The 21,388-nt window shown below is 36.7% G+C and overlaps 1 protein-coding gene across 14 annotated transcripts; it reads right to left on the bottom strand.

Moving 5' to 3' along the window:
- Positions 1-350: 350 nt before the first annotated feature.
- Positions 351-21,067, bottom strand: LOC128190049 (chromodomain-helicase-DNA-binding protein Mi-2 homolog). Of its 14 annotated transcripts, none has more exons than XM_052861935.1 (44): positions 20,858-21,067; positions 19,966-20,052; positions 18,250-18,371; positions 17,966-18,055; positions 17,356-17,692; positions 16,854-16,990; positions 16,404-16,634; positions 16,080-16,223; positions 15,361-15,537; positions 15,125-15,250; positions 14,641-14,709; positions 14,031-14,111; positions 13,508-13,758; positions 12,975-13,103; positions 12,745-12,850; positions 12,373-12,564; positions 12,021-12,157; positions 11,690-11,891; positions 11,369-11,490; positions 11,005-11,178; positions 10,704-10,842; positions 10,422-10,553; positions 10,142-10,259; positions 9,509-9,726; positions 9,146-9,290; positions 8,884-9,032; positions 8,419-8,659; positions 8,220-8,261; positions 8,018-8,100; positions 7,294-7,385; positions 6,883-7,069; positions 6,431-6,766; positions 5,960-6,116; positions 5,561-5,704; positions 5,108-5,360; positions 4,866-4,998; positions 4,432-4,532; positions 4,181-4,275; positions 3,729-4,064; positions 3,526-3,609; positions 2,930-3,010; positions 2,587-2,723; positions 1,670-1,698; positions 351-1,031 (listed from the first exon to the last, which is right to left on the bottom strand). In XM_052861935.1, the coding sequence occupies exons 1-43, from the start codon at positions 20,922-20,924 to the stop codon at positions 1,687-1,689; spliced, it is 6,396 nt and encodes a 2,131-aa protein (XP_052717895.1). In that variant the 5' UTR covers positions 20,925-21,067; the 3' UTR covers positions 351-1,031; positions 1,670-1,686. The 14 variants fall into 14 exon arrangements, with proteins under 14 accessions (XP_052717895.1, XP_052717896.1, XP_052717897.1 ...); XM_052861936.1 differs by having other exon boundaries at positions 5,960-6,113; XM_052861937.1 differs by having other exon boundaries at positions 16,410-16,634; positions 20,858-21,066.
- Positions 21,068-21,388: the final 321 nt, after the last annotated feature.

Genomic DNA, 21,388 nt, shown 5'->3' with positions numbered 1-21,388 from the left:
ACAAAATGACATGTAAAAAACAATTTAAACTAATTCAATATCTTCATAAATACTATTATTAACAAAAGAAAGATACATTTGATTGAAACTTACACCAATACAACACATATGTAAAAAATGACAATATTCAAGCTTTGTTTACAAAACAAAGAATTATGAACTCTGTATCTTGCTTATAACTTGATACCGGTATTTGACTTTCAAATTTTGACATAGCATTATAAACTACTATACTTATCAGTATAAACATTGAAGATAGAAAAATAAAATTTTAAAATTTTAAGTCAAATCGTGTCCAAGTCCCTTTAATCCCAAAATTCATAGTATGGAAAGAGAATAAACACACAAAAATCTGCTAGAATCATTTATTTAATGACAGGAATTTAATCCTATCCAATGAGTATAAAGATTTCATTGCAAATTAATCTATATCAATAAAACTACCAAGATGTTAACATGAAGAAAGCCACAAAAAATGTCCCAGAAATAATGTTGAAACTTGGACATTGTACATGGTATGTATTCAATAAATAGAGCAACGTCTTAAAAAGAGTTTTCCACATTCAAAACAAGGACAGATGAAAAAAATGTATTTTGGGTAGATAAGAGCAATAGGAGCACCATTGAATGAAATCCGACTACAAAATACAACAACTCTGCAACATGGGACTATATATATAATGCTTACATGTACAAAATAAAAACACTCTCCACATCAAAGCAACAAAATGATTGATGGGTAAAATCTCAATGAACTATTGGTCTGATAGTAATGGATTTTTTGATGACAACACAATTAATACTCCTTTGTATCATTTAATGACAATGTTTTGTAAAATTATGCAAAGGGAATGTTTTTTTTTCCTTCAGAAAAGCCTGTCCATGGATTTGTTATTCCCTTGGTGGTGAATGCTACAGCCTTTGACATCACACAACCTCTGGTCCTCCTGGTGTCAATAGATTGCATCAATCCCCAAGGGTGATCACTCCTGTCTCTGATTCCTTCTCTGATTTACTGCCATTTACTTGTCCTGAAACAGAAATGACAGAGGATGAACTTAATGTATTAAGGTATTTCATTTTCTGTGCTGAAAATCAGAGTGCCATAGAAGAAATAATTGTAGTAAATCCAATTTTAATTTGTTGGTATTTTTCAATTTGGAATTGCTAATATAAGCCTCACTTCTAATATTAAGTGAATTTTATCCAGTGTGTATTAGTATGATTTTGATATAACGGCGATGGAGGTATAAAGTAACACTACAATATCTACATGGATATTAAGAAGCAATACATGATGTTAAATGACTCCCTGAAGAAACATGCCAAGATTTTTAAAAATATATTAAGTAAAAGCTATTTGTATGGAAAACAAGGAAAACATGATACAAAAAAAATAAAAATTCAGAACTTTATCTAGTTCAAAATTCAGCAAAATCTAATGACAAGCGATATAATGTATCTAAAGACATAAAAAAAAATAATATTTGAGGTAAAGTAGAAATTTGTTATTGCAATAATCCCTTGGTAATGAAATGACGTATCTAACACACACGTCCCCGTTAAACAGAAATGAGGTTGCCATGCTTTTCTACCAGTAGTTGAGTATTAAGCTAAAGCAGTGATTTGGTTAAAGCCTTGATCTAGTCCACACATTGTAGACAGTTACCTTTCTCCTGTCCATAATCACTTGGGCATCTTTAATAAAAACAAATCTCATCAACAAAAAAGACCAACATTTGCAATTTAACAAAACTGTTTTCCTGTTAGAAAATAAAAATTTCATTTCTCTTTTAATTCAAATGTTTCAATAACTTTAAAAGAAAAAAATGTTCAGTGAACAACAGCAAACCATGTTTTAAACCACAGTTTTGGGGAATTACAGAAAATCAAAAGCAGCCACAACAGATGTTAAACTCCAAGTTGCCATCATATTACAGATGAACAACAAAACCAGAATACTCAAAGCAAACGAGATGCAATTTAATTTGTAGGGCCACTTTTTCTTAACATTTCCTAAGAAAAATCCATCAAAAGTCTTCCAGAGAATACAAATTGAACAAAACAAGCATATACTATGATTTTCCTTTCTAAGGACAATATCATGACCCGAAGTGTGGTGGGGTATCACCAGCCTTTAGTCCAGTCATGCAAAGCTACAACACTGTCAGAAACTTTTCTCCTGACTTGTAAACATAAAATCAAAGCCCTGATTGGATACATTTGCATACTACATGTAATTTAAATTTAAAAAAAAAAAAAAATTAAATTGAAGCTTGTAAGATAGGGCCATTCCATATACATGTATACCAACTGAGTTCTATGAAATTTAAGCTTAGTTATCTACATATTCTGTACAATCAAATCTTAACATCCAAATTACTTCAAGGTCTTTCAAAAAATTTACAATGCAGACCAAAGCCCTAGTAAAAGGCACATCAAAAATGCAAAAGCTGTAATGAATGAACAAATTTATCAATCAAAGCAAAACAAAAACCTAGGTCATGATCCTGCTAAGAAATGAAAATCTTTTTAGACTACAACAAAAGGTCGGGGGTCGCTAGACAATAAGCATGCCACTCCTGCCTTAGTCTGGGCCAAGCTCTGCCCCAGTAAGGATTCCATGGCTGATTTGGCGGCAGATTCGGCACTGACTTGCCAAGTAAAGGGGTCGGCTGGAGAGGGCAGAAATGGAGCCGTCGCCTGATCGTAAGTGGGAGGTCCTACATTCGGCAAAAACCAAGACAAGATGGTGACGAAGCCCAAACATACATGGGATATTTGAGAGAGATCAATTTCCATAAAACAAAGTAATGACATTAGTGTATTCCAAACTATACATTGCATATATGCTGGAAATCAAGTTCTATAAAACAAGTGTAAATTTAGCAGCGTCTCATTTATTTGTTTTGAGAGAGCGGACACTTACCTGGGGTTGAGGCTGGGGATCTGTGGGAGGGGCTTGGGGTGGCTGAGGATTTCATGGCTCCAGACTGACCCAACAGCTGACCTATAAAGAAAGCAAGGCAGGTTAAAGGTAATGATGTCAACTCCTGATGGCAACAAGAGAGGTGATTAAGGAAGTGTAATGGCTAGTCCACCATCTACATGTACAAACAACGCAGCACAAAACACAACTTAGTACAGGATTGCATGCGGAAGCATTAGAAATGGAATTATTTTCTAGGGTTTATCAATGAAATCTCTATCACCGAGGAAGTAAAAGGAAAGATCAAAAGAAATGTATCTTTAAAATTCATAACAAAAAAATATTAACTTATACAGCATTATAACAAAAACCATTCTGATCTTATCCAGGACAGAGAAAAGCATTACCAGAAACACCTCCCCAGAGCCTAGTCAAGCCATCCTTGCTTTTATTTAAAGTGTTAGACCCGATTATTCAACAGCCCATCTACGAGTACAAATATTGATCAAATGCAAAATGGAAAATGGAAAGAAAAGGCAAGCTTCAGACAACAACCAAGCATGACCTTGAATTCCATTTCAAGGTCATACACATACCACTCTGACTCAAGATGGCAGAAATTGTTGTACTAATATCATGCTGACTTGGCATGTTGGGAATCAAAGGGAAACCCAAAGGTCCTGCAAAAGCACAGGAAAGAAGATGACAAACTCGTGAATGTGAATAACTTATCCTGGAAAATGGCAACAACCAAGTGACATGCCACAACTCAGTATAAGGGTTACAAATCGTTTCTCACCTTGACCGAATGGGGACTGAGGGAGACCGAACTGTGGTCTGAATCCGGCGGGAAAGTTTGCTGCCGAGTATCCTGCCGGTAGACCTGCCTGGGCAAGGAATGCCGCTGTGGTTGATGGCAAGGCATGTGAGGATGAGGAGGATGATGAGGCGGATGCTGTGGTAGCAGGTGTGGTAGACTGAGCCGCTGCCTGACCCGGATTGACCAATCGGCTGAGGATGCTCCTCTCGGACATGGCCAGGCGCTGGCTGACAGAGGGGATCCTGGCTAGCGTGGCGGGCAGCCGACTGACGTCCTGCTTCATATCACTCAGCAACTCCTCCAGCTGGTTCAGAACTGTAACAATAAAAGAGGACCGACTGTTGCAATCAACCAGCTCTTATGGGGATTCAATAGCTTAGATTGACACTACTTTGTGTGTGAAGGAGGTTCAGAGTGAACCGAGTACTGACCCTTGTGGAGAACCGCATTGGCTGGCTTGTTGCCTGCGAGAGATTCTTTAGACAGATGCTGGTGACTTTCTGCCAAACACTCCAACTCAGCAAATCTACAGAGATATTTAAGATATATATAAACACAAAGGTTTGAACACAAAAAGTTCAACAGAACTTGGTTTACAAAGCACAATTATTTGTGCACTGAGCATTCCTTTATGAAGTTATTACAATTTACACATCACGTAAAAAGTCTTGTGGACATGTACCTGGCATTGAGAGCCATGGCTGGATGATTGGGGTCTTGTGTCAGGTTGAGATAAGCTGCTCTCCTCAGCTGTTCCTCAATGACCAAAGCTTGCTCTAGGAGCTGAAAATATAATGTTAACAAGGTTATGTTAGTGCACAGGGACATGTATAGAACCTATGTCATACCATCATCACATTTCATGCTTATACACCAAAACATGTATAGGACCTTCATGTTTATACACAAAAACATGTATAGGACCTTCAGGTTTATACATAGGAACATATATAGGACCTTCATGTTTATACACAAAAACATGTATAGGACCTACATGTTTATACATAGGAACATGTATAGGGCCTCAATATTTATACACAGGAACATATAGGACCTATGTCATACCATCATTACATTACAGCCAACCACACAATGGTGTTGCCGAGTATTTTTTACCTTGAAGCGCCTGGCCAGGAACTTGTTCTTTATCTCCAGGAAGTTGCCCTTTCCTTGCTCGCTGAGGAATGGCTCGTTGATGATCTGGAATCTGTGGTCATTTTGAATGTCCTGCCATCTTCCATAGCCATGTCTTCACCCCAATTAAGGATTATATGGACTCAATATATCAACTGTTAAAATGTATTCAATATTTCTTTACATAATATTTAAAACAATTTCTTTTTAACCATGAAGGATACGTAACAATTCCTGCCAGGAGCCAGTAGTCATGGCGACGATGCCAGACTTCATGTTCCTTCCCAGGCTGAAGAGCTCTCTGCTCATTGGTCCACAGCGTGTGCAGCTCAGTGAATCCTCCATCAGCAATGTTGAACATGAACTTCTGATTGCCTTCTTCCTTCTTCTTCTCATCTTCTTTATCCTTCCTCTCATCGTCTTTATCCTTCTCATCTTTCACTTCAGATTTTACTTCCTCTTTTGGAGTCTTCTTCTCTGTAAGTACACAACAACAACAAATTAAAAAGATATAAAAAAGAAATTATCCAGAGTTAAGGAAGGGAAAAATGAAGAAAAAACTAGCTTTCTTTTTGTCTCCCAATTCTCAAACAAATATAGCACCTCAATAAAGAAACAAGAACCTACTGACCTAATTCTCCATTTTCAATCTCCCACATGAAGTTAATTAAACTCACCCTCCTTGTCCTCTGATTTGTCCTCTTTCTCCTCTTTTTTCTCGTCTGATTTTTCCTCTTTTTTCTCTTCATTTTCATCTTTGGATTCTTTCTCATCTTTGGTCTCTTCTGAGCTCTCTTGCTTTTCCTTCTTCTCAGTTTCACCTACAAAGTACATGTTTATGTATAATTGTAAATGAATTTATGAAGAAGTCAAATGCAATCTATATAAAATGAGTTTAGTTTAGTTTTAAAAGGGATCAGCCTTTCCCACTTGATAATTAGCTTGTTGTATTATTCTACAACCAACTTATCTTTCCTGAAGATTTATTTCCCCACCCAGACAACCAATTTCCCCACCCTGAAATCTAATTTCTCTGCCTTGACAAATTTCCCCAACCAGACAACTTATTCCCCTACTGTCAGATTTTTCTTCTTTTTCCTCCTTGTCAGCCTCTTTTTCAGGTTCTTTTTTCTCATCTGTCTCCATCCTTTCTTCTTTTTCTTCCTTGACCTCTTGTTTCTTCTCTTCTGTTTCCATTGGTTCTTCTTCCTTCACTGTAGGTGTCTCTTCCTTCTAATAAATACATAAAGTTTTACTGCTTTTTCTAAATCGCTCCTAATTTTACTAAACACACTACAAGTATATTTGAATATACTTGCAATATGTATAAACTATACTGTCAATATCACACACACAATCAATATGAATTTTTGCAGAAAAAAGGCACTGTAAACCAATCTATTATTTTCCATTGATAAACTGGTTCATGGTGACTTATTTACAGGACCAAATCTATGTTTATATTCTTAATCAAATAAAAAAGACATTATTTAAGGACTGGTTCAGACTATAAAAGGGTTGGTGTACAGTAATCAATTCTTAGATACCTTTTCTTCTTCCTTTTTCTCCTCTGCTTTCTCCTCCTCCTCTTCTTTAACTTCCTCTTTCTTGATCTCTTCCTTCTCCTCAGACTTGACTTCCTCCTTGTCCTCTGTCTTCTTCTCTTCCTCTTCGCTGTTCTCCTTCTCATCTTTCTTGTCCTCAGCTTTATCCTTTCCTTCCTCAGATTTCTTGGAGTCAGATTCCTCTTCCTTAGTTCCAGGAGCAGGGGATTTAGGAGCGGGAGATTTGCTGACTGCTTCTTTCTTCATAAGTTCAAGAGCTTTAGTGGCCAAAATGTAGGGCATGCTATGCAAACCATTAATCTGTTCAAACTCTTGGACCTTTTAAGAAAAAAATATCTCAGAAATGTTAGTTTCTTTTGCTAGAAGATAAGGATCATGGGATCTTTTGAAAGAATGCATAGGGGCTTAGATGTCATATTTTATAACAGCCTCACCTTCTTCCTGACCAGGGACATGATGCCAATTCTTGTCAGAACATGTTGCCTTGACAACCCTTCCCTGGGCACACCATCAGCAAAAGCCTCTGCATTGTCTGCTCCCGGCTCACACAGATGTCTCATGAAGAGCGACACGTACGCCTTGAACACTTTCTCTGACTTGTTCCTCAGATCTCTCACCAGCCTACAGATAAGATGGTTTAATTCAGATTTTGAGTCCAGATGACATAAAAGATTACAAGATTTTATCAGGTAGAAAGTTCCAAATGAACACTTAACAAAATACAATGTGCTGCACTTATGTGTAAAGTCATTTCAAATATGACAGTTTCCATAAAGATATATATGTAATGCATACAAATGATGAAGCTAAAATGATTTCCTATTGATAAAGATATTGTATCTTACCACTGTGAATTAAATGCATCCTGTGGTGGCATTCCATATCTCATTACAGCATTCAGGAAAGCCTTCCTCTGTCGTGCATTGAATCCAAGCACCTGTATCAAACCAGAGAACACTAGAATTACACAGCCCTGGACTTAGAGTAGGGATAACTCATCTATATACAACTGTACATGCAATATAATATCTGTAAAGCATTGCCTTATGAAGGGTTAACACAGTTCTGTTGTCCTCCCTAAATAATGCCTAAGTTTCTCTGTGTCTGATGAATAATAACACAGGCATGACTTGAGCCTATGCCCCACACTCAATCAGACATGCCTTACCATCAAATTCAGAATTTATAAAGACGGGAATCAATCTCATGTACATGTACACTGTACAAGAATATAAAATAAGATCATTTCATATGATGGTGTGCCTGTTGAGACGATTGTTTAAACAACTGCAAATATTCATATCAAAAACAAACCATATATCAGGTAATTTTTGCTTTTTTTGCGTGAACTCTTACTTCACAAAAAACATTCAGTATGCAGAAATAATATCTGGTATTGTTTGCCATTAGAAACTTTTTTCAATCACAAAAAATGACTGATGCAAAGAAAAAAGTTGCACATTTACCTATCTTCATAATTTTTTTGACACATGAAAAAAACAACGGATAAACGGTAACAATACATGTTCAGACTCTATTTAGTTAGAAATTATCAAGTGTAAGACGTACCTCAATCTGCCCATTGACACGTGCCAGTAACGGAGGCAAGGGACGGTCCTTCTCGGAACCTCGCTGTCTGCTCCCTCGCTTGTCTGATGAAAAGTATACATACAATAAATCTCATATGAAAACATTTATAATCTTGAATTTCTCCAATTGATCTTTTCTTCAAAAATTGAATTTGTTTTCATTTAAGTACATGTGTACTTACTCTTCTCTGAATCCTCATATTCGTCATCATCTTCATCATTGTCTACAAAGATTCAGTTTGTTGATTTATCAAAAGATGCTGAATTCCAAACTTTTTATACAAGTCAAGATCATTTGCTGTTATTCAGTATGTTAAGTTATTTATGACATTGAATTCACTACATTTCAAGACAACTTGCTGACATTTTGAATTCCCTTACCTGTTGCTGCACTGAAGTCCGAGTCGATATCGGAGAAGTTATTTTTCCAGGTGTCGTCGTCTCCGTGACCGGTCATGCCGTCGTTGTAGTTGACCTGTTTACGGATACGCTTGCCTTTCCCCAGGGTTCGGGCCATGTCCTCCTGCTGTTGTTCGTAGTGATGACGGAGAAGCTTCTCCCAGTAGGCGGGGTCAGCATGCTCTGCCTCCTGCTTAAGAACCTCTGTCTCTGGCTCCTCCTCCTGTCAATCAAACGAAAACTCGTCACACATTTTTACCACAATTTTCTTACTTTATAAAAAATGCAAATGTACCGGTATTGTTCTATCAAAATTAAAATTTGTAAAAAAGTTAAATGATATATCAAAGCTTCAAACGTGAAAAAAAATATCAAGAAAAATCAGCAATATAGCAGATCGTGCTATGTATTACAGGTCTACAATATTAATTTTGCTACAAGTCTGACCTCTTCCTCCTTGAATGCGTAGGTGGCCACTTTGAATGAGCTGAAGTATTCATTCATGGCCATCTCTCTCTCCTCCTGACCTGCCTGGGTCCTATCTAACAGCTTGTCCAAGGCCTCATCATCGTACACAATTCTAGCCTCTTCTTCCTCTGTATAACATAAAGATAAATCATGCTAGTTATGTAAATACATGTATTTTGTTGGGTTTTTTTAATGATCGTCATAGACATGTTAAAAGTCTTAGAATATTCAAGTTTCTGACCTTTTCCTTCTGACACGTCTTTGAAGAGTTCTTCCGTCCCGAACTTGAGGATGTCATCCAGTTCCTGTTTGGACATAGCTCCGCCCTTGTTACCCAGTCCTGGTCGAACCACCAGATGGGTCAACATCATCTTCTTCTTGGCCACCTGCAAATCCAGCACTTCTATGTTACTTCTATGTTACAATGCATTTAGATTAAATGATTAACAGAACCCCTAACAGCTTCACTGCTCTAAGAAGAATATGAGTTAAAATAGGAGAAACAACACCCTGGACAATCATACATCTAGTAGAAATGATAAACTGAACCCTTATCTCCTTTATTGCTGCAACAAAGGATATGCTGTGAGATAAATCACCAGACCTGGGTAATTCTCTCCTCCACGGAGTTACGAGTGACGAAGCGGTAGATCATGACCTTGTTTGCCTGACCAATTCTGTGGGCGCGACTGAAGGCCTGGATGTCGTTGTGGGGGTTCCAGTCCGAGTCATAAATAATGACAGTGTCCGCTGTTGCCAGATTGATGCCCAGACCCCCAGCACGAGTCGACAGCAGGAAGGCAAACTGAGGCGCATCGGGTGCTGCAGTGAGGAACAAAGGACACATTGAGAAGTGCTTTACAAAAATGTGTGCTACACTACAAACCCTCAGCACTAAAGTCTTTAACTAATACTGTGGAATCATTTTTATTCATGTGGGGTTAATGTTCATGGGTAGCCAATATTTTCCTGGTTCATGGGGATGTAATTTTGTTTGTTGTTTAATCGGGAATTTTTAATAAATATTAAACAAATGCTTGTACATGTATATATGTGATCGTGGGGATGTAAATTCATGGGCAAATGTTACCCATAGTCCCCACAAACAATGATGATACTACAGTAATTAAAGTATTTTAAGATCTACCAAACAAAAAAAAGTTTTTTAAACTTAGATACTATTTATAATTCTTTTGAACAATTTTGTGCCTAATTCATGACGTGAAATTCCACTTACCATTGAATCGATCGATGGCATCCTGCCTCATGGAGCCCGTGATCCCTCCATCAATCCTCTCATACTTGTAGCCCTCGTACTCCAGGAAATCCTCAAGTATGTCCAACATCTTGGTCATCTGCACAAAGTTAAAAAAATGACAGTTTAATTCCATGTTTCCTTTAGCTTATTGATTACAGGTAAGTGTATTATCACAATATATACCTATAGAGATTATCTACCTGTGAAGAGACGAGGTAATTGCTACACCTGTTCAGGTACACCTGTATTTAGTATTTACCTGGGAAAAGATGAGCAGTCTATGGCCCTTCTCCTTTAACTTCTTCATCATATTGGACAGAAGCTCCAGTTTACCACACGCCTTGGTCATGGCTGTGCCTTCGTACATTCCATTTGGCAGCTTAGGGGCATCCTGCAATCAAATAAATCATAGAGTTTACTTCCAGTTCTTAACTCTTTATTAAGTGTACAATAATATGCACAAGAAATGTTTGTACATTTTGTTTTTCAAACCACAGAGTATAATTTATTTTTACATAACTTTTGCAATACATCTACTTACATTAGAAGCAGTAGGAAAGAGATATGGATGATTGCAGCACTTCTTCAAATCCATCATGATGTTGAGCAGTGATACTTGATTACCTCCCTTGGAATTCAGTGCATCAAAGTTCCGTGTTAAGATGTATTTATAATATTTCCTATAAAAAAGAACATATCGATATTACATAAGATGTATTTATATTATTTCCTATAAAAAAGAACATATTGATATTACATAAGCAATGTACACTCAAGTTAAAGTCTGATCAAAGGCCCAAATAATTTTTTTACATAATGGACACTGAAGATAAGTTACTTACTTCTGCATTGGACTGAGCTCAACTCGGACGATGAACTCACTCTTGGACGGCATTCCTTTCAGTACGTCAGCTTTCAGTCGTCTCAGTAGATGAGGACCCAACATGTCATGTAACTTCTTCACCTGATCTTCTTTGGCAATATCAGCAAACTCATCCAAAAAGACCGTCAGATCACTGGTAAAAAAAACAAACAAAGTTAATCAGTGAACACATTCCACTTCTCATAAACTCTTAAACTATGGTAAACTTTAACATCTCATAATCAAACAAATATGGCATGATTGCTAACAACATTCACTTCTCATAGGGTAGTTTTTAACTAACAAGGAAAAATGAATCTATCTTTCTATAAAAGCAGACCTACTTGAACTTATCTGGACTGAGGAAGTTGAGGAGATGGAACAACTCCTCTAGGTTATTCTGTAATGGTGTCCCAGTGAGCAGCAATTTGTAACCAATCTTATAGTTGGATAAAATACGGAAAAACTGGAAAACAACAAAGATGATGTCTCAATTATGGATCGTTGCTTTATCTTTTCAAACCAACATTTATTTACACATACATGTACATTTGTACACTGCAACTTAAAAATTTCTTTTTAAAAATAACTCTGCCTCTACAAATCTGCAGTTAATTTTTTTTCACATTCTCTGTAATTGAATCTTGACATATCATAAGACTTACCTTGGACTGATTATTTTTGAGTCTGTGGGCCTCGTCTACGACTAGCACGGCCCAGTCCACGGAGCCGAGACAAGCGCTGTCGATACTGATGAGCTCGTACGATGTCAGTAACACATGGAACTTCACCTGGCAGTCTGACTTCAGCTTACTCGCCTTCGCTCCCGACCGAATTGCATTCTCTTCAAACGAAAATTCATGTTCTCTGCAAAGATTTTAAGTAATTCATTCAATTATTTTTTTAAAGAAATTTAATGTATACATACAATCTACTATGAATCACTGTATAAAAAATGTCAATGGTAATTAGTAATATGTTGAGGAGGTAGAGTACCTGATGACAGATCGGCAGTCCTTGTCCCCGATGTACGTGACCACATACAGGTCGGGGGCCCAGAACTCAAACTCCCTCTCCCAATTGATGATAGTGGACAGAGGGGCACTGACCAGGAATGGCCCCTTAGAATGACCCTGAATTTTAAAAATAACACAACTTAATCAAATTATACTTTTATATATAGAAAATTACATGTAGAACTGAAATTACATGTATACTTTACAGCCAGTGTTTTCAGAAACTTTATGTAAATCAAATTGTAGACAAGTGCATGAATCCTGTCTTATCTAGGTACCATGATAGTTAAAATACGATGGTGTGAGTTTACAAAGGCCTGATTGACCGTTACCTCTTGATACAGGGACTGTAGGAACACGATGGTCTGAATGGTCTTGCCGAGCCCCATCTCGTCGGCTAGGATAGTGTCCGTCCCGTTACTCCAGGAGTACCGCAGCCAATTGACCCCCTCCAGCTGATAGGGGTGAAGCGTCCCTCCTGTCGCGTCAATGTAAGCGGGCTGCTTCTCCCACTTCTTCCTCAGCTGTAGGAATGTAAACGTTTGTTTCAACACAATTTACAAAATTATACACTTGCTTTAACAAAAATTATTTCTGTAGCTACTGATAATGTTCATGATTGAAATAAAACTAGAACACAAGAGAAACATGAATTTAAAATTTTTCTGCCTATCAGACATCAAGACAAAGGATAATAAACCTACATCTGTGGAGGGGTAAGACGGCGGCATCTTGACCTGGATCTCGGACCCATCTCGGCTCCTTTTTCCTCCCTTTCCTTTCTTTCGTTTATCACCCATCATAAGAACTCTGAAAATGTCAAACCATTATATGTAGACCTTGTAGATCTTGTGAGGCTATCAGAAGTTAATAACAGCAGTCAACACAAATCGGACAACATACTTACACAACACCTCTAGCTATCAAGACATACCTCAATGCCTCGTACTGGCTGATGTGCTTGGATATTTCTGGGAGGTCTAAGTTTTCTTTCTCCCATGTTGACTGGTCGTACGGTAGGTCGCACCACTTCACCAGGTACCATGTCTCGTTTTTACCCTGTCTGTGATTCCAAGAAAAAAGAAGTTGGTTATTATCCTAAAATTATAGTTAGTTATTATCATCATTGGTTATTATCCTAAAAGTTGATTGAATCAGAACTATTATCATGGGTATGTGTATCTAATACACAATTCTCTGTAATACCGGTACTTACATAGCTGTAGAATTCAAGTCATTTTTATATAAAAGCAGTAAAATTTTCTCTAAAATTAAGACATTCAGTATAATAAGATAAATAGTGCCTAAATGGGAGAGTGCCAGTTAAAATTGACACCCCTCAATAACCATTGTCATCTCGCTTCGCGTCAGTTGAAATAGTTTTTTTGGGGTGTCAATTTGAATGTTACCCTCGCAAACAGGCACTATTTATATACATGTAGTATTACATTGTATGCTACAGTCTACCTGTGGTTGATGATCCTGTTGATCTGGAGCCACTCCGGCCGGACTCCGTATTTGTAGAACTTCTCCTCCAGATTGCTGTCATCATCTTCCTCTTCCTTTTCCTCCTCCTCCTCCTTCCTCCTGCGATTCTTCTTCCTCTGCTTCTTGTAGTCTTTCCCTCCGTAACTACTGCCATCTTCCAGTGGAGGAGGTTCATCCATGTCATTCTTTCTGATGTATGCTCTGTACATAGCCGGATGATACACATCCAACTGTCAATAAAACAACATTAATATCATTACCTTTAACATCATTATTTCACATGTACACCCATAGAGTAATATAATCAGGTACCTACATATAATTACAAGTTCAATTTTGAAGAAGACAAAACTTTATTACAGTTAGTTACAAGATTATTTCATTCTTTTGGAGTTACAGTCTGTTTATTCTGTAGAAAATTCTTAAACCAGTGGTAATAAGTTACTCCACATATACAACAGCTTCAATAAAAAGACACGGCTTTGAAGATTTCGATACTTACCTGTAATTCTGAGATCCAGCTGCAGTGCCAGTATGACAGGTCGTGCCATTTGACAAAGAACTCCCTCAGTGGTTTACGATTCTACAAAGCACATCATAGAAACTATCATTTCTCATTCCACAATGAAGGCTACATACTTACATACAAACAAATTAAATCAAAAATCATTTATTTTATGAAATATCAAATTATAATCATACAAAATGTTAAATCTCCAACATGCTAGAGTATAAAGATCACTTATCTAACAACACAAAGAACAAACAGAGAAACAGAATGTCAGAGCTTCCTTCAATCTAGTTCACATGCTTCTCTACTACCAAAATTTATCATTCATAGAGTCTCAATATGTAATTGTATTAATTCTCTTAAATTTGAAAGAAAATCCAAGAGGTGGTATCTATGTAACAAGAGTTAGGAGTGAGGGGATATTTTATCTGTTACACCACAGAGGTCATGCACTACGGACACCAATGGGACCCTGACCGACCAATCAAATGTCAAAAGACTGACTTCACATTAACGCTGATAAATGTCTCGATAGAGAGTGTATATAACAACAAAATATTACAACTTGCCGGCAAATGAAAAGAAAATGCCGTTCACTTGCCTTATTGCTCAACTCAATTAATCTTTGTAAATCCATGGGCTCATATTTGCCCCCATTTTTTACCATTAACTTCAAAAGAAAAGAAACAAGTCTATTGGCTCATGTCAAACAAACAACAAGAGCAGTTAATCTGTTGGAGAGCCAGAAAAACCTCATTTGAAACAATCCAAAGAGAATTTTAACAGGCAGGAGCAAAAATCTTTCGACTCTCCAATACAGTGAATCATATTTCATTTACATATATATAAATGCACAAGTTTAAGAATTCAAAAGACAATTAACTTTTTAACATGAAAACACTTTACAGATACATGTAAAAGAATATTTTTTTATTCTTAAATCAAAATAACTTTAAATGACACAAACATTTAACAGACAAAAACTAAAACAGAGAATTAAAGATGAAGACATTTCTATACTGTAATTTTTATTATAAGACACAGAAAACAGAGGTGATGGAGGACCACCAGGTGAGCTGGTTTACCTTTCTGGTGGAGGCGGGCAGGTGTGGGTGGGTGTGGTCCAGCTCTTCCATCTTCCCTTCCTCTTGAATCGGCTCCGTCCAACGCCAAGTCAAAATCTTTGCTACCCGCCCTTTCAGGGGCTCGCACTATTTAATGATAAACACAGAATTATAACCCTGACTTCACATGTACAATGGATGTTAGCAACTACAAATGAAACTGTATGCAAAGAATAATCCCACGATGAATTACTCACAGAACATCTTGGGCAGTGCCACTCTCCATCAGGAATCATTTTCATTGGTGGATTGAGACAATGGACGTGATAGGCCGAGGGACAGGTGTCACAGCAGAGGAGCTCGCCGCCGTCCTTACAGACGCGACAGAACTCCATGTGGTCGTCCTCCTCCTGCTCCTTGATCCCCTCACCCTCCTACAACACAGTCAGGGTAAATCAGGGATACTAAATGACTAATATACCATATATACAAACAGTCAAGGTAAATAGTAAAAGAATTATATGACAGAATTGCCCCTTCCTATAATCAGTCAGGGTAAATCAGAAATACTAAATGACTTGAATGTATACAATATTATCAATTAGTGGGACTTCTGTTACATAGAATTGCATCTTCCTACAAATACATGTAGCTGCCAGTAATTGTGACTACACAGAACTACACTCCTGCAAAGTGAGGTCAGGAAATCTAATATATCATATCGGTATACAAGACTTCTATACAGTTGTAGCCAAGTGACAGAGACAAGCATTTTGATTCATTCTTTCCATTAGTCATTTCAATTATAATACAATTTCAAGATTCGGGAAATGAAATAGACTTCTCTGTCAGCATGAATTTAATAGTTACATTATTTATATGCTTGTTTGCTGTAACCATGTTTTACTGTACAATATCCATAATTCACTGTGACTAGTGACAAATCAGAAAGCAGCAATGACATTAGCATGCTTACACAGTGTGGACAGCTCCATTTGCCCTCCGGTGGTTCCTCTAGCTCCGGATCAAAGCACACCAGGTGATACGCCCTGGGACAGGTGTCACACAGAATAATCTCTCCACCTTGCTGGCACACCTCACAGTAATCTTGGTGCTCCGTCTAGAGAAGAAGAAATTGTGTCTCATCATCCTTAAAACTACTCAACTGCTAACACAAACAAGCAAATTCAAAATGTGCCCTATGTAAAGGGTGCATGAACAAGCTGAATATTGAACACCTTATCTTTGGAAGTACATCTGATTTAGGACAACATAAAGGTTATAATGTGAGTGAGCGAACCTCTACCTCGTATCCGTCAGCATCAGGGTCGGTGGGATACTTGTTGGTTAGTTTTGTCTTCTTCTTCCCCCCTCGCCCTCTCCCCTTCTTCGTCTTGGATTTCTTTTTGGGGGCTGCTTCGGCTGCAGCCTTTTCTTCCTCCTCGAGAATGGAAGCCTCCTCCAGCTGTCGCTCGAATTCTTCGTCACTGGTGTCGTAACCAACACCATCATCATCCTGTGGAAACAATGCCTGCAAGTCTAACATAGCTCAGAAAACAACATCAATACACTTCAGCATACATGTAAAAGAAATGCATTTTTAAAGCATTGTAAATATTAAAATAAGAAAATTATAATTTGGCCAAAATCGTGACCATGTCCCTTTAAGGTGTTGATAACATGTAGAAATATATTGATATCACATAATAAAATGTTGATAGAGTAGGGTAAAATGTTTGGGGCAACTCACGGATGCAGCCTTCTTTCTTCCACGCTTTTTCTTGCCGATTTTAATCTTGATGGCTGGTACCGTTTTCTTGGACTTTTTCCTCTTCTTTTTACTTGTTTCCTCTGGCACTGGGTCACTGTGAGGCTCTGTGTCATCATCTACACCAACAAACAACTACCTCATTAACAAAACATCAATACTCATCGATCCACAAACCAAACAATTTTAATTTAACCACCTATAAATAACTACATTAACATCAAGAGCTGGATTGATGTTGCCATCTTTTAGGCTACATTTACCTCCTTTAGAACACTGTATAAATATACATGTATAGGAAAATGTTTAAAATTTAAATTTTAAATATTTGACTTTTTTTCCCTTAATGATTGTGTATGTTAAAAAATATCATGTTTTAGATTTTAAGGCTGATCTGATGGATAGATCACTGACCATCCAGACTCTTTAATCCCCACATATTTTATTCAATCACAACTCTCTTCTAAAATTTCCCTATCCTTACCATTGTCTCTGTTCTCCGTGTCCGTCACTTCTTCCTCTTTGTCAGACGTCGCCCCATCTCTTGACGTGTCCCCCTTTTCCCTCTCTGACGGACTTCCGTCGTCTTTGTCTTTGTTACGCTGAGCAACAATCTGTGCGAATTCCCGCCACTTGGCCCCAATCAGTGTTACCATTTTCGCCATGGCGACTTTAGGATTGGCCTTCTGTATGATAGGCTGTACGTGTTGTTTGAACAGTTTGTAGTTGTTGAGGGAGATGTAGTCATCATCATCAAAGGGTATATCCACATTGTTAATACCAAGCTCATCTGCTATCTGATCTGAGGGGCTTTTCTTTTCCTGAAATTTCAAGATGATAGTTGATCAAATATTGCATTATCCTTCATAATCTCCATGTGGAATTTATTTTTTTTTAATTACATTAAAAAGTATGCACTGCTCAGTCTCAAAAATGCATTCAAAATTTTGAAGAGTCATTTGAATCAAAATATGAATCAAAAGCTCTCCATTATGAAACCTCCATGACTGTGCTAGCCTTATTCATTTACTAAATATCTATCTAATCTCGCAATTGGGGAAAAAATTCCTGTCTACAGCATGAGGTTGTATTACCTTGCTTCCTCCCCCTCTGTCTTTCTGTCGCTTTTTCTTGGAGGAAACAAATTCCTCTTCTTCCTCGTCAGGAACTCCAGAGCCATAGTCCTAAACAAACAACAACATAAACAATCAATACACTATCAATCAACACCCCCCCCCCAAAAAAAAACCTTCATTGCTTTAAAGTTTTATTCTATGAAAATTTATATTTATGTAGATTGTATACTGTATTTCTTTTTATGATTTATGAGCCATTAAAAAATTTCAAAACATTAATTTTTTGTATTTACATCAGATACCTCATCATCTTCATATTTCTTGGCTTTTTTGCTCTTCTTTCTCTTCTTTTTCTCTTCGCTATCCTTCTTCTTCCTCTTCTTTCCTTTTTTTTCAGATGAAGCTTCATCACCAAAACTTTCATCTAAAACACACAATATGTAAATTTTCACACTTAATGGAAAACATTCAACCCACATTCAAAACCAGTACATGTATCATCAAATCCAACAAATTGAATATCAACTAAACATGACATTATAACATCAGCTAAATAAAACCACCATAATGATTCCAGATTTTACAGCACATCTATGCATGTATGCAAGCTGTGTACATTTTGCCATTGACAACTTGAAGCTGCAATGATTGTGAAGTTAAATTGACAGTGTTTGACACACAGTTGAGTTATTTCTGGCAAAAAAAAAATCTTAACATGATTAACACCGGTGTAGATTTTTGAGAAACTTGTGCACAGAGTTTGTGCCACAAACACACAAGAAGCAATGCTGTAATACAAATAGTGAAAGAAAGAATAATCTTATAATAAACACTACAAATAAATGATAAATTTGCAGGTTTTATAGCAAAATTGATTGATTTCAAATTGCTTACACCTAATGTTGCTAGAGTTTACTCTGTGTTTGTTCATAATCAAGAACCCAATAAAAATCAGTCTAGTCTCAAAAGAAAATAACTGGCTAAATTAACCTAGTCCTCTGTGCAATGATATTGTCCTTGCATTTTTATACTAATTTTTTTTATTATAAAATTAAATTAGACAAAGGATTTTCATGTGTATTTCATAGCATTCAAAATGCCACCAAACTTCCTTTTCCTACAAAAGCTATTTTATATTTTTGATTGATTTTTCCCCATTTTTTTGGATTATTGTTTGGACTTTGTGTTACAACTGATTTCAAGCCCTGTGTACTGATGTATGTACTTATCAATTATGTACAAAACGAATATACAACAATGTATTATCATTCAGACCAGTCACCACATGCTATGCATATTATGCATCAGTATGAACTTTTTCATTGCCAAGGCTGACAAAATGGAGGATTCACAAGATTTGTGAAGCACAAATAAAGCAACAGCTGCAGCAATTTTGTATCTTTATAATATTTTCAGGCAGTTCTTAAAATTAGATTTCTCCTTTCCCAAAATCAAAAATATGATCATTCATAAGTTAGGATTTCAGCACTGTGAAAAAAAAAATATTCAAAAGATCTTAGTACTTAAAAAAAATTGAATTATTCATGAACTCCCATGATGCAACTCATCAATTTAAAATCAGAAAATTCAAAGAGTAAAATAGCATTGATTGGTTTAAATTCAATAGTTTGAATTCAAACTGTTTACTTTTTATTCACTGTTTTTAAATGACTGATTTGTGTCTCATTATGATTGATTATGACTACTGTAAATAATGGCTGGATTTGTATCATGAAAGCTTAGTCAATGGTAAACAATGATGTCTGCAAGACACACAATTGTGTTTTGATGTTTTCTCTTATCAATGTTTAAAGAACCGCCCATGGAAGATTATCCCCATCCTTTCTCTAAAATACAAGTTAATATGGTAAATATCAAGATATTAGAGTAATGACGTGGTCACAACACATATAGATCATGCAAACCATAGTTCTCTGAATATCCCTACATGCAACACTACTGCATACAGCTGATTGAACATGGCTGAAGCAGGAGATACACAGATCTATGGAACTTACAGGACACGCCCATTCTGGACCCTCGTACTTCTGCTGCGAGAGCAGGACGGGGGGATGGAGTGGGCGAAGATACGGTCGACTCATCAACTGAAAGTTGACAGTTTAACAAGTTCTTGTTAATTATTGTGTTCTAACCTGAACACATGTTTTACAAATATGTATGGAAAATATATACATCTTATAACCATTTAGTATTTAAAGTAAAAACAGTTTATTTAGATATAGAACTATAGCACTATTGAGTATTGAACATGTTGAATTATTACTTAAAGCTAAAACGAAACTGAAACTAGAGTATGTGAACACGTGCAAACATGGAATGTACAGTAAACTTGAAGAAATAGACTTGAACAAGTGTTTAAATAAATTAATCTTAGTTCTTTAGATGTATAAAAGACCTGTATCTAGCTGCATGTTGCAAATGCATGTTATGTTTACCCTAACGCGACCTCATTAATTACTTTTCGCGCATGCGCAGTATCCTATGTGAAGCTTTAGATATATAGCTCGATATTTAGCCCATCGATCGTTGATAATCTACACAATGAAAATTATTTGAAAAAAATCCCACAATTATGTGAACATTTGTTTATCCCTTTCTTCTGAAATGATGTCAATGATATATTTACGTCAGAATTGACGGGAAAATCCCTATTTTGAGAGATATTTCAGGTAACATGTATGCAAATGAACAAGGGGGAATCCTCCAACTCGTGGTTCAAAATACATAACAAATACCGGTCCATCAGTTAGAAAAAACGAAGAATTGCTTGTTTTTCTGACTCGTTTACCAATATAACGTAATAACTCACATAAAAGCAGATCACTAACTTGTCTCTTGTCAACAATAGATAATTTGGGACTGCTAATTATGGAAATTAAACAACGATACCTTCACCGGCCTCCTCTTCGTAATCCATGCTGTCGTCCATTTCGTCTCGACTTATTTTGCCGGCCATTAAATAAAGCTACAAGTCCTGATATATTGCGATGTCACATCAGTTTACACATGCAGTGTCCAGTTATTGGAATTTCCCAGGGGCACTGTTGGGTTGATTCCCTTCCCCCTGCGTCGAAAGCGGCCTTTAGTCTAAATTGATCATGCGCGGCGTGACGTCATTGATTGGATTTTTACATCCATTATTTTTTTTTTTTAATTTATAGGCAGAAAAATTCCATACTATATATCAACATTCATGTACATATTATACAGTACTACAATGTAAATTAAACATGATCATCATTTATTTTTTAAATTAACTTTTGATGATCGATTTTTAATTTTTGGATTTTTTTTAAATTTAGATTGTGGCAAAAAAAATCTCCATAGAAAATCCCCCATTTCCTTTAATTGCGCTATAACCATCTTCACTTTTTTCAAGGTAGTATAAAAAACACAATTATTTATCTAAAACATTTTCTC

Source organism: Crassostrea angulata, chromosome 6, assembly GCF_025612915.1.
Source record: "Crassostrea angulata isolate pt1a10 chromosome 6, ASM2561291v2, whole genome shotgun sequence".
Classification (NCBI taxonomy): Eukaryota; Metazoa; Mollusca; class Bivalvia; order Ostreida; family Ostreidae; genus Magallana; species Magallana angulata.
Note: the sequence above shows the minus strand (reverse complement) of the source record. Positions and strands in the feature narration are given on the sequence as shown.